This window comes from Anser anser, assembly GCF_964211835.1.
Source record: "Anser anser genome assembly, chromosome: 3".
Lineage (NCBI taxonomy): Eukaryota > Metazoa > Chordata > Aves > Anseriformes > Anatidae > Anser > Anser anser.
The window spans coordinates 67,900,194-67,912,716 of record NC_139722.1 but is presented as its reverse complement, the minus strand read 5'-3'; the positions used below and the strand labels follow the sequence as shown (position 1 = coordinate 67,912,716).

At 40.5% G+C, this 12,523-nt stretch overlaps 1 protein-coding gene across 5 annotated transcripts in view; it reads right to left on the bottom strand.

Annotated features, from left to right (window-relative positions):
* CNKSR3 (CNKSR family member 3) overlaps nt 1-12,523 on the bottom strand; it is a 58,292-nt gene that overhangs the window by 27,807 nt on the left and 17,962 nt on the right. Inside the window, exons 1-2 of one of the 5 annotated variants that reach the window (XM_083830971.1) lie at nt 5,544-5,943; nt 3,609-3,651 (exon numbers count right to left, since the gene is read on the bottom strand). The exons of the other annotated variants lie outside the window; for them this stretch is intronic. Coding sequence (XP_083687097.1) covers nt 3,609-3,630 — 22 coding nt within the window. The 5' untranslated portion in view covers nt 3,631-3,651; nt 5,544-5,943. Of the gene's footprint in view, nt 1-3,608; nt 3,652-5,543; nt 5,944-12,523 lie in introns of those variants that run through there. 5 annotated transcript variants of the gene reach the window in all.

Below are 12,523 nucleotides of genomic sequence, written 5' to 3'. Positions count from 1 at the left end.
GTGCTCACTTCCTAACAGCAGCCCGAGCTGTCACTGCTGCCGTGCAATGCCTGCTCACAGGAGATCTGCAGACTACGAGCTCTCAGAGGCACAGGCTTACTTAGCACGCATCACCTGCCTTTGTAACTCTCACCAGGAAATTAATAAGGACAGACAGCCTGGCACTTAAGTCACCCCTTTATAATATGACTTGTGCGAGCTGAATTTTTATTGCAACACATCAAAATCTGGCTGGACAAGCTCGACTCCTCCACGTGCAGAGCTACTGGTGTGTACAGCTTGATTTTTAAGCATAATTATGAATGTGAAATCCCGCATGCAAGATGAGCACAGTCTCCCAGGGCTACAGTTGTTTGGGGCGCACTCTTTTTTCTTCCCATCTGTCTTGGCAAGGCCTCATAAATTTTGAAAATTGAGCCCAGTGTTCTGTTTCCCACAGGCACCAATTTCTCCCTTAGGCTATACAAACTCTTTTCCCAGGAAAAATAATAAAACGATCTGGCCTTCATTGTTTAACAATTTATTTTTTTAAAACAAATTCTCAACCGAGGCTGACATACAGAGCACATATTTGGCATTCCCAATTTTTAATGCTGTCTTGCAGACCACTGCTTCCCATCGCTTGCCATTGAAAGTCTCCATTACATATTGCACAAACGCCTAAAACGAAACACTATTTAGCATGCAGTATTTTTGTATTTTTCAAGTTTCTTGGACACATTGAAGCTTTTGCCTGCTATCCTTTGTGTGCGTTGACTAACTTTCTGGACCCTTATTCTGTGCTAAAACATGAGACTTGTATTTGTATATATCCCCCCAAAAAAAATACAACTATGGTTTTCAGCTTGCCTGTGGTTTTTTGTTTTGTCTTTCTTTTAATTCATGCTTGTCTGTTCTTGAAGGTCTATTACATCTTGACCAGCTACTTCTAAACCACATTTTTAATAGGTGTACTTAATAACAATACTTCTCTGATCACACAATAGGACTATTTTGTAAAGTAAAACATTACAAAATCATACAAGTGTTAATTCAGAACGGTCAATACAGAGGCACAGCTGCTCAGACAAACATATTTAAGTGACCGAACCTATAAAAAGCAGGAAGTGAAGACAAACCCACACACTTACGGCAAGCATTCGCTAATGGTTTAAGATGTTCTTACTAATATCAGTGTTACTACTTCTTCTAAGAAACATATGGAAAAATCTTCAACATTTTAATTGAGATTGGAACCACATTTATAGCATACTGTTTAATTTTCTGTCATATGAATGTAGTGTTTAAACACCACATGCAAACAACAAAAATCCTATTTCCCCAAGAGGGAAAGGAGAAAGGAGGAAAAGTGACTCATAAATCAGTTCCATAAAATAAGCTAAATAATATTAAAGTTTAAAAGTCAGCACTGAAATGTCATTGGGAATCTAAATGTTCTAATTGTTCCCTTCTTCCAAGACATCTTAGTTTTTTTCCCTTATTTTCATTTTGAACTTCAGCATATCATTTAGACTTTGTATTACCCATTAGCGAAATCTAGATATTTTTGAGAAACTTAGATGAATTATAAGCTACAGAAGCAGCCTACATTACTTAGAAATACACTTTCCAAGTTGCCAGGTCTTTTTCAATAGGTATCTCATAACCGACAGGGACACCCAAGTTGCACAGGAAATTTCTACCTTCTTATATGTACAGAACTTACTGTTTGCTCATAGGTTATACAGACAAGGCAAACAAAAACCTGCTGTAAGTCAAGCTGCCTCACTTTGTAACAGTCCAGGGCATATTCTGAAATATGTTATCAATAAGGTGGCTGAGAAATAAATTCAGCTAGTTCAGCAGTGTAAATTCAGACATATCCAAATAAATCAGTGCAACATTAGCAGGCTCAAGCAGAAAAATAGGTGTTAGTATTTCTGCAAAAATACAATTAAGACTGACATTGGAAAGACATCTACATTCTCCTTTACCCACTCAAAAGCCCTGCTGATGTCTAAACTATTCATTTTATGCTCTACATATGTTTAAAAAGCATGTCTCAACTGCACGTGAGAAATCTTTGTATCATTTGATGCACATAAATGAACACCATACATGAAAGATAGCATCCTTCCTATTTAGGAAGAGATGCTAGAAAATGAGGGCAGACGGAAATAGAAATACCAGCTGCAATAGTACCCATATTTTACCATAACAGTAGCAGTGATTTTTGACTCAAAAGGAAAAAAAAAGGAAAGTACAATACAATGGTATTTGTATCTTGAAAACCCTTTCAGGAAGAGGACTGTAATTTGCACAAAACTCCCTCCCAAATTTTGGCAGGTGTAGAGATGTGCAATAGATCCTAAGAACTGTCTAGACTTTTCTGTCTAAAATAACCTTCTACCACCACGCAAAGCATCCCAGAAGATATTCAATACCTTGCACTCATGCAAAAACATTAGAACAGGACTTACACTTACAGATTTGCACCGATAGCAATCTCAGTCTGTTTCCAAGACTAAGAAAGTTATTTTGAATAAGAATTGAGGGGAAAAAATAACCTTGAGGAGGATAAAAAGTGGGGCTTGGGTCCAAGCCATAACTATCAGTTTACTATTCAGAGAGAATTAACATTTCTACTGTTGATAGAAATCAGCCATTCAGCAGTGACATATCTGATTACCAAAATACTAGAGACACTACTAGTACGGTCATTGAGTAGTTTCATGCTTTTACTCAACTTCTGTGCTGGACATCAGCAACAAGTTTACCTACAATAAGTCAATAAAACCAGTTAACTAATGTATTATGGCCACAGGCCAAAAAACAGCAGACCCTCCTTTTCTCTTCTTTCTTCCCTCCATCCCACTCTCTCTTACTTTCTTCTCCGGTCAGACTATGGACAGTCGATATACTCAAACATGACTTGGGGGAGAGGAGGTGCTGATAGACTGGGCAAGGGGGTGGATAAGGAGGGGGAAGAGAAGGGAAGTAAAACCTGGAAGGTGACTGCGATCGTTTGCTGTAAGTTCATGAACTTGAATAGATTCTCAGGGTAACTCATAAAATGCGAAAGCTGACATAAGGGAGCTGGCAGAACACAAGCCACTTGAACAGAGGAAGGACAAGACCTTCCCCTCCATACAGTACCACAATGCCAATCATCACTCACCGCCTGAAGGAAATACAGCCTCATTACTGTGAATATGTACTCAATCTCTTGTTTGGCTGTGTGACTCTTTACCAAATTGACAGCAGCTGATGTCCCAGCATAGCTGTAGGGTTCAGCTATGCCCCTCAGCCCATTGAGGGGCTCCCAAGGACCTTGGATAGCAGCCTAGGTGGGACTGCCAAAATTTTTTTTTGCCCCATCCCTTTAAATAAAGACAAAAAAAAAAGTGTTGTAAGAAACTGACCTTTCCCAATAAGAAAGTCACTCTCATTCTAGTTCTCCCCCTTCAGGGTCTCCTCAGTTGCTAACTCTGGTCTCAAAAGACTCTCTGCACACACCAATCCATGCACTCTAGCTTTGAAAGGCCATCAATTCTATGAGAATATTTGGCGTACCCCATGAAACATGCCATTATATCATCATTTATATTCCACTTCCTTTTATTACTTACTGTGACAGCTTCCTTCCTTCATTTCCTTCACCTATTTCCATGACTGGAATTAAAGAAAAAGTAGAAGGGGAAATCAAGTCAGCAAATGAACATTAGAAAGAGGAAAGAACCAATTCATCATAAGCACGTCAACCAGCACCTGAGAAGGCAGATAAAATTAAGGAAAAAGAGTCTGCAGGACAACTGTGAAAAGCTAAAGTAGCTCAGTGAAACAGGTACAGAGTAAAGAGGAACAAACTGAAAAGAAGCTCCAGGAGAAAGAAAACAGACTTAACACGCAGTTTTCTTTAATATTAAATTTGTTCAATGTAGTGGGAACACTGTTTCACTGTAACACTGTGGGTGCCATTTTCCTCTGCAGACAAACAGAGCCAGTGGTAACTTTAACAAGGAGTTCAAGGTCCTTTAAAACAATGATAAAAGATAAACCTAGAGCAGGCAACAGAAACTTAGTTTGATAATAAATTGAGCCCTAGGTAAGACCTGACTTTCTAGGATCCATATCCCTGGATTGTTTCTCAGCTATCATGAATGTTTTAGCATTTATCTTTCCACAGGTTTTCAAAACAAAAGTCTAGTTATCATTTGGTGTGAGCCATTTATAGGGGACAGAGCTCAAACACCTCAGTTTACCAAGAAGAAAAAAAATAAAGGCCTTCATGAGAGATTTGGAATACTGTCTAGTGTACAAAGGTAAAAGAATCTCCTCTTCCAATTTTTAATCCAAATAGCTTCACAACCACTCATAGCACCATCACCATCGAAAGTATCAATGACTTAGGAAAAGAAGCAACACCAGAACTGAAGAGCAAGAACAGCTTAATACCAGCATCACATCTCCTGCATAAAATAGCTCATCTATAAAGTAAATTCTCCTTACGTAGCCAATTGAAAGTACCTCTTCCACATTTCTGTTTCACCACCTGCATCCTAACCAAGCAGGAATGCCCAATGCCTCACCAGGAGTTAGGCCTAGTTTTGCTGGGGGCAGACATTGCCTAGAGCAGTGAGAATGGTTCAAAAGCTTCCTGCCCCTTCCCTCCCATTAAGCGGGGATGGAGCCAGATGAATTGCCAGCCTCTCCCCACCAGCAGAGATGCAAAGGGCAACGCTATCACAAAGGTCACACCAGGACAGAGGAAAGGGCAAAGCCTTCAGTTTTGATAATGAATGCCTTACTGTCCCCTCTATAATCTCCTATGACTGACAGTTGCACAGAAAGACTTCTGCAACATGTTCCTATTGTATTTCCAACTAACATATTTGGCATGTAAAAACAGACTACTTATACACGTGTTCATATCATCTCAAAATAAATCCATTCATTAGATTCCAATCCATCCATAAATCCCTGGGCGTCTCTTGAATCCAAAACTGAAAGCTCTGCCTTGTAATAGAAGAACTCATGGTTAAATTTGGGTTGTAAACCATCCTGACCAGGACTGTAGAGACTGTTTTTAACCTTCAGTCACTCCAGTACAGATTATAATCTCAGAAAACAGAGTAGAAGGCCTATCAATACTATTTTCAGTCCTCTCTACAAAGTTAACAATTGAGAACATCCCAGCAGTCCCATTACCATGCTCCAGACTGTACACTGCAGCACAACTACATGCTTCAACACTTCACATGATAGATAGATATATAAAGGAAGAATGAAAATTGCTTTTGTCCACACACCTGCTGAACCCTTCGAAGTACTCTAGCAAGTTTGCAAAGCAAGACCTCTCTCTACAAAAAAAAAAAAAAAAACGAACAAAGAAAGAAAAGCGTAACCTACTTAGAATTCCTTCACAAAATATTTTCCGAAAATTAAGCAGACATAGGTAAAAGCAGGGTCTTTAGAGAAGAAAAAATAGTAGGGAGGAGAAGGATACGATAAATATGATAAAGGGCTATAAAAAAACACAAGTGGCAGAGTAATACAAAGGAGACCTGACTGTACATTGTCTCTTCCAGTACAGGAGTTAGGGAAAGCAAACGAAGCCAGCACATGACAGGCCCAAACAAGCCATGAAGAGTGATTCTTCATACAGCAGCATGCAGTGAATGATCAAAATCCACATGGGTTCAGGGGAAGGTGAACAGGTACATGACAGAAAATGCCTCAGAAATCACGTCTGACTCTGAAAGACAAACAGAAACAGTTGAAGGCTGGAGGGAGACTGCTGAGGGGAACACACACTACATCTTTCCTACAATCCTCCTAAATACATCCCTTTCTGGCAAAGGCACAAGATGGGATACTGAGCTAGACAGAACAGGACTTCCACAGCTGTGCTACGTGCAGCACCAAACGTAAGTGGCAGCTTGCTTTCAATTACTTCTACCCAAAGGCTTAAGAAAATTGTTACGTCTTCACTATTCAAAGCCACTGCTCATGTTAGTATTTACAGTAACAGTAGCATAAGATTTTCCCCAAAGTGCAAAAACTCTCAAAAACAGAGAAGCAGAAGAATCAAAAAAAAAACGGGGCTAAACACCTATTACTGAATTGTGATATCAACTTCACCCAAAGTTACATGCAAAGCTTTTACACCATTTTTTTGTTTTGTTTGTTTTTTAAGAAAAGAAACCCAAGTAATACTAGGACAAAGACCACAGAGAATCTTTTGGGTTGTAATCCAGCTTGAGCCATTAACAGTGAGGGGGGAATGGCAAGAGTGAATTAGTTTAGAAATTGTTGAAAATGAGTGAACTTGCACCAGGACTGCAAAAACCTATTTCACCTGAGTGGATGGTACCAAACAATAAACTGAGATAAAGGCAATTCTGTAGTAAATGAGAACTCTGAAGGTGGTCTTTACTTGCAAAGGTTTCTCAGCTAAAACTCAAAGCTGAGTTTTCTTTCTTTTTAACGACTTTTTTTCAGCGAACTCATGAAAAAACTGAGGTGAGGGGAGAGAGTTATTTCTACTATTTTCCTTTGGGGTCTTCTTATTATGACATAGTTTTAAGGATTCAAATTAAAGACAAAATTAAAATGGAACAGTATAGAAATTGAACAGTGAATTGTGCTGGCATGCCATGTTTTTAAAAAAAATTTAAAAATCCAGACATCCAGGCACAGCATGATGAAATACAGGTTTAACCAGAAAAAATCTCTTTATAAAAGAGATAAAAGCGTGAAGACATAAGCCAATCATGTCACACTTTAATACACTGAAAAATAAATCACTGTGCCACAACCACAGACAGAGAGAAATTACAGGCTTTTTCAATTTGGCAGGCCATTCCCTCTAGACATGAAGTAGACAATACCAAGAAAAAAAGAAAAAATCTTTTGCACTATATTCCCACCCATTTGAATGCAGATGGGTCAGAATACACAGTCATGTTTTCCACCAGCAGAGCTCGACTGGACGTCTGCATGCAGCTGTGGGTCCCTGTTGCACATACTAGGCCCCAGCCTGGACAGGCTTTACTGAATCACACCAGCTAATCTCTGTGACTTCTTTGAGATAACGCAACTGACTTCACCTCTGAAATTCTGAGGTAACAAAGAAAGAAGGAAGAGATAAGAGACCCTCTCGTTAAGGACTCAGCCCTAGGCAGCCAGGCTCTACAGCGCAACAGCAAATGCTCATCTGAGCATTAGTCTGAAGGCAAGCTGAGGGAGTTGGGGTTGTTCAGCCTGGAGAAGAGAAGGCTCCAGTCAGACCTTACAGCGGCCTTACAGTGCCTAACGGGGGCCTACAGGAAAACTGGGGAGGGACTCTTTGTCAGGGAGTGGAGCAATAGGGCAAGGGGGAATGGCTTTAAACTAAAAGAGCATAGGTTTAGATTAGATGTTAGGAGGAAATTCTTCACTCAGAGGGTGGCGAGGCACTGGCACAAGCTGCCCAGAGCAGCTGTGGATGCCCCATCCCTGGAGGTGCTCAAGGCCAGGCTGGATGGGGCTTTGGGCAGCCTGGTCTGGTGGGAGGTGTCCCTGCCCATGGCAGGGGTGCTGGAGTTAGATGGTCTTTAAGGTCCCTTCCAATCGAAACCATTCCACGACTCTACTATCTTGAGGAAATGTGTTTCCAGGAAGGAAGAATGGGAACCACAACCAAGGGCTCACATTCAGACCTCAAACAGCTGGCAGCATCTCAGCTCTAACTCTTCATTAATCCCAGCTACCACCAGAAGAGAACTATTGACCGGAAAACATTGGATGAAGAATGAACAAAGAAGAAAAAACATTATGTACATACACCATTTTTTTCTGCTCACTTCAGTGTATATTTTCTGCCTGCATCAACGGTTCCTGTCTGCAAAGTTTCTTGTGATTAAGTAGCTTCACACAATACATCTCATGCTTTGGTTTTCTTTTTTAAGAATCAACTACATCACTTGCTGACCAGCTACATTTGGCAAAAGCAATCTTTCTGTGCTACAACAGATTTTGTTTGGCAAACCACATAAATCAGATGAAAGCAGAGCATATCCATATGTTCTCTGCAGATAGACCTGGCACTCTAAGTTTCAACAAAATATGCTGTGAAAGCCAACATTCAGCAAATGCATGCAAAACACATTAAAATAGAGACCATACCTGCCCTGGACAGACAAACCCAAATAGTTTCCTAGCCAACACCACAAGATGTCTTCAGGGACACTGCTGACAACATTCTTCCTGACTTCACAGTAAAAGCAATATCCTACTTGTGGCAAGATGCAACTCACATTTGCTCCTTGGGTATAATACATTACAGCATGAGCAAGGCAACACAAATCAAATCAAACAGCAGTATACTGTAGCTGTAACAAGACACTTCTAGAGCTTTTACTTAATCAACGTTCATTGCTCAAGTAGCAACTAAGAACTACTATAAACTCCAAACTGAAACAAGATTTGCCCAATATAGCAATACATGCAAACATGTGCCTATTTGTTTGTTGGGTGCATTTAAAATAGCTGCAATTAAATGGGTTTAGAATGGCTCTCCACTGAAATAGAAGCAGTCCCAACAAGTACAACCAAATTTTGTTGCCTCTTCCCATCAAGGTTTTAGTATTATATCTAGCAATCAACTCATCCTCCCAGAAAAATGATTTTAAACCCACAGAGCTTAAATATGATGGCTCGGCATATTGTAGTAGACTACTGCAATTGCAGAAAAATTCACACATAATTGTTACTAAAAACTAATACACTCATACAATTTCAGTAGAACTCCTCTGACAGCAATAATGTCCAGTGAACGTACCTTAGTGTTTGTTACAACCTAATAAAACCATTTTCCTTGTAAATACATGATTGACAGTGTCTGCAAATATGAAGCTTTTACTGTGGTAAAGAACAATCACTCAATGAGGCTTTAAAGTCACGTGCATGCATTAGTGGAGGCAAGAAAGCTGACTCTAAATGGCTGTGCCGAGTGATAGATGCAGCAGGATTTAAGAGATCTAAAAACAGTGTCAGATCCTTCCTACACCCTTGAAAATTCTTTTATCCTACTTTGTTGCTTACAACTGATGTCCACGACTAATCTAAAAGTGTTGTTTAAACATGGCATCAATGAGAGTGTTACTTACTTTATTTACACCAGTTTAGAACAGTTTCATTAATTCCACTCAGGCTGTGAGTTAGAACTGTTCCACGTACATCAGGATAAACAAATGCACCTTACAAGCTACTGGTGACATAAAACATCGCCCTCATGTACTCTATCAGAGCTTTGGCAATGAAATATTCACTGAAGTTAAAATGTGGGCACTCTGTTCCACCCAGGACTTGAAAAAACTTATCTGGATGCTCAAAAGTTGTTCCCCAATACACACGGGCTCAAAGAACCACTGAATCTTCCTCCAGCAGGAAACAAAAGCAAGCAATTGAAGCAAAAGCAAGAAGTGGAGGAAACTCACTGATGGTTCCAGGATGCCTTCTTCTCACCCCAGTAAGGCCTGTTTTGGTTTGCTATTTCTTCATATTAAGTACACTTCAAAACATGCTGGCCAACACATTTTAAATTATATTCCAATGTGAATTTACAACTTCTGTAAATCGGGGTAAGTCTGCTGCTTGCTTCCACTGAAAAATTGTTCATTCTATTGATCCAAATAACAGTTTTGTCTAGGAATAGTATGGTTTGGTCAGGAACGAAAGCAGGGTGGTATGTGACCACTAAGAGCTGCAGTTAAGAACCTACAGATGAGATCTGTGTCCATCCCTCCACACAGCACTAGGCTTTGCAGGGAATCAATCTACCTCACTGCATGCTCCCTCCAAACACAGAATATTTGGGATGACTATCTCAAAAATGACCCACCAACTGCATCGCACAGCATTTGGCTCTTCTGCAGCTAGGTAGCAACAATAACTGAGGCAAGAGGCCCATCACCATTTCGGCATCTGGTCCAACTCCCTGACTCACTCTCTTGGTCAGAAGTCCACACAAGAGAGAACAACCTGACCTCACTAAATTTATTTCATCGAACCCAGCAAAGCTCATCTGTCAAAGCCCTGAATCGTGCCACATCAGACCCCCCATGCTGCTCACCACCAGACCCTGTTGCGGACCCCACATACAGGGAGGTGCATTTCCTCACACCCATTACAACTCCAAAAGGAAGCTTGAAAGAAATCTTATGTCTGCTACTGACAGATACAGATGTTTTCCACTAAATCAATGCAACCACAAAGGAATAAATTTCTCAGAATTTCCCAACTCGCACAACCATGTTGATTTTTTTTCCCCACATTTTGTTTTGGTTTTATACCACTACTCTAAGACACTTTACACAGGAGAACTTGTACTCAAAACAAGCCTTTAAATACTTTACCATTTCACTTACAGAAGTATAATTGCATTGAACCTAAAACACGGTCCCACTGCTAGCTGTAAAGCCTTCCACAAGATTACAGGAAACAGATTTCTTTTTTAATGGAAACAATTTAATTTTGTTTTATTGTTTTAGTGAAATTCATATTGTAGCTTCACCCACAGCAGGAATATGGAATCATTTATGCCCCCAGAGGCAAAGGGCTCTGGAAGCTGTGGAAATCACAGAATTAGAACAGCCTGTAAGTCGTGTTGCATAGCTGAAGACTGCCTAGCTAGTCTCAGCATTTCCCATTGCCCATCCCACCCCTCTCTCCAACATCCTTGATCTTCTTGTTTCTCACAGAGAGTCAAACTAGGGGTGATGAGTGGCCCCACCAGGTGGTCTGGCCATGTTTGAGCATCTTCTGGGAGGCATGCCAGTGCACCAGAAAAATGCTGCAGACAGCAGGCCAGAAAAGCTCTGTATTGTGGAACAAAAACCACCAACCCCAAGACACAAGTGCACAGCCTGGCAGTGAGTGACAGAGTGCAAGGCACAGGTTTTAGGAAATATATGGGTGCCGTACAGGAGGAACCAGTGATGTGCTGCAGGACTGCATCTGGCACCATGGACTTGATGAACATAAGAAGGCACATTAACAGCTGGAGGGATGTTGGACAAAGGGCAATGCATGCCGTAAGACAAAGGAGACTGCGAGGAGTACAGTGTGGTGCGGGATTTGGGGGAACACGGCTAACACTGCAATGCACAGCCCTGGAAGGTACAGCTGACAATCCTGTAAGTACTATGGCAGGGGAAAGAGAGGGGAAGGAGATGGGACACAGACAGACAGGGTCTCTACAGTGCTGGTGCTTGACAGATCAACAAGTCCTTCCTGCATGACACTACTCTCACCCTGTCCTCAGATAGGAAACACAGAAGTCACACTAAGTACATTTACTGCCTACGTGTATCAAAGCTGGCTGTGCTGCATCACATCAGCATCTCAGTTTGCTGGTCAGACCGGTCTTTTGGGACCCAGATGTTACCATCTGTGATTTTGTATAATATCACTTCAAGTGAAGCAACATTTCACTCCTCGTCGAGGGGTATGTCCTTCAGCAGATTGCTCCCCGTCTTTCACAACGTCTCCGTGCTCCAGTTTTCCAAGAAACACATATGAAGTTAAACTTACCAAGAGGCACTTCCTTACTACTGTACTTTTCTAGCTCGCCTCACTTTGTTCTTAATATGCTTTAATGTCATTCACAGCTAATTTTAAAAATAATCTTCACAACAGCACGAGAGATGGGAGCACTCCTGTAAAATTTAAAAGTTGTTCCCCTGATAAATTCCTGCAATCTCAATCGTCAAGTGTACATTACTGTTGTTAATGGCTTAACATTATACCAGCACCATCCCAAGACAAAACTTCAATGCGTCAAAAATTCAAAACTGTCTGAAAGAGGAAAAAAGTTCCTGCTTCATGGGGAAAAGGAGTTAACTCAGTAGAAAGTAACTACCTGTGTTTCAACCTGCATCACTTTTTGCCTGCTGACACTACAAAGCAATGCTTCTTCAGCTCATTACTATCATGCATTTAACAATTCTCTTTGTCTACACGGCATCAGTGATTTCTCATATATAGTAAATATTTCCTCATACTGAGTTTTTTCTATGCCAGTATCCATTATCAATAGTGCCATTATGACACTTAAAAAAAAAAGAAATGTTACTCTTGAAGTATCAAAATATCTTTTTCTTTGTATGTTAACTTTTTTTTTTTAATTGGGCTTTCTTTCCTATAAAAGAAGTTAATCAATTTTCCCCCAAAAAAATCACCTACCCATTTCAGATTCAGTTGAGCACAAGTCGGACAACTGAAAGGACAAACTGTTACATAAAATCAACGCTTAGAAGAGGCAAGAATAGGCAGATACTTCCTAAAAGCTGGCAATCCACCCATGGAGAAAGCATCTTACTAACCCAGCGGCTGATGCACCTTGTAAGTAGTGCATTTCTCCCTCATCCCAAGAGCAACTTCCTCTAATTCCAGTTACGGCAAACCAGATCAGCCCTGCCTACAGCTATACACCATCCCAGGGGGAGGAACTTCTAAACTGGATTTTAAATAAACAGTTCACATTTATGAAAGTGATAATCAA